Here is a 1208-nt window from a genome sequence, read left to right on the forward strand (position 1 = left end):
AGAGACAGAAAGCGAGAAATCACCCCCAGGGGGGATGGCCACACCGCAATCCCTTCTTCATTCTCTTCTTGGGATCTTGGGCACACACGCACATGCCCAGAGTGAGTTTAAGCCACCGAGTCTGGGACTTGAACCGCAGTCGACCACGTGGGAGTCCAGCCACATAGTCATTACGCCAACTGCTGCCCCCCCATAAGTCTTTTTTATTTGTTAAAAACAAACAAAGAAAGGAAACAATAAAACCCTGTAAGCCCAACAACTCTTAGGGGTTTGGCGGGAGGGCAGGGACAAGACCCCAAGATCAGGGATGGTGCAGAACGGGGGCTCTGGGGAGGCAGCAGGCTGGGCCCAGGGAATGCAGCAAGGTGAGGAAAAGCTGCAAGGGGGCCGTCTGCGCGGCGTGGGGGCCATGGCTGCCGGCTTCAGAGCTCAGCTCGGGAGGCAGAGGTGAGTGAGGCCCGGCTGTGTGTTGGCGCGTGGCTCAGCGCCCTCTGAGCCCCTTCCCGCCCACATCCTGCCCCAGGGTGTGCCAACATGGCTAGCCTTCGGCCCTTCATTCTGAGTTGTCCCCTCAGGTCTTGCTTTTTGCCAAGAAAAGTCCCCTGCCCAGGTGAGAAACCTGCGGCGTGAGAAGCGCCTTCAGGTGGCAGGGCCCGCGAGTGGGGAGTCCTTTCCCGGGTGGAGTGGAGTGGAGAGGGGCGCGCAGGCAGGCTGGGCGTAAAAAGCGAGGCCCGTTTCCCTGGCTCTGTCTGGACCCCGGCCCGCAGAGGCAGCCTGCTAGCCCGTGGGGGAGGCGGCCTACGAAGTGCCCAGGGAGCGGCCAGTCCCCGCCCTCAGCGCAGGTGCCCCGAGCCAGGTGAGCCTGCCTGGGCTGGGGCGCGACGAGCACGCGGACGAAGGTGGCATCTCGGGGCAGCGGAGGGCGTGTCCTGTGAAGTCCCAGGACCGCGCGTCCAGAAGGGACCCAGCGTCCGCGGGGCGACAGGTGTGCGCCCGCGCTGTCCGCTCCCCAGCCCTGGCACGGGGCGCGGCCGGGCCCGAGCCTGTTCCGATGCGATTCCCTCCGGGGTCCCAGCAGTACGGGGAGCGAAGGCGACCCCGCGGGGCGTCTCCGCGCAGACACGAGCTCCGGCCGGGAGCTGCCCCGGGGGAGGGACGCCGCCTTCCCCCTGGGCGCTGCCCTCCTCCTCCCCTCCCTTCCCGGGCGG

General features: G+C 66.2%; 1 protein-coding gene across 1 annotated transcript in view; it reads left to right on the top strand.

Annotated features, from left to right (window-relative positions):
• The first annotated feature begins 307 nt into the window (after positions 1–307).
• Positions 308–1208, top strand: part of SHISA5 (shisa family member 5) — a 15949-nt gene continuing 15048 nt past the window's right edge. Inside the window, exons 1-2 of the mRNA XM_027769289.1 lie at positions 308–365; positions 635–985. Of these exons, the coding sequence (XP_027625090.1) occupies positions 308–365; positions 635–985 (409 nt within the window). The remainder of the gene's footprint in view (positions 366–634; positions 986–1208) is intronic.

This window comes from Tupaia chinensis, unplaced genomic scaffold (assembly GCF_000334495.1).
Source record: "Tupaia chinensis unplaced genomic scaffold, TupChi_1.0 Scaffold149184_1, whole genome shotgun sequence".
In the NCBI taxonomy this organism is placed as follows: Eukaryota; Metazoa; Chordata; class Mammalia; order Scandentia; family Tupaiidae; genus Tupaia; species Tupaia belangeri.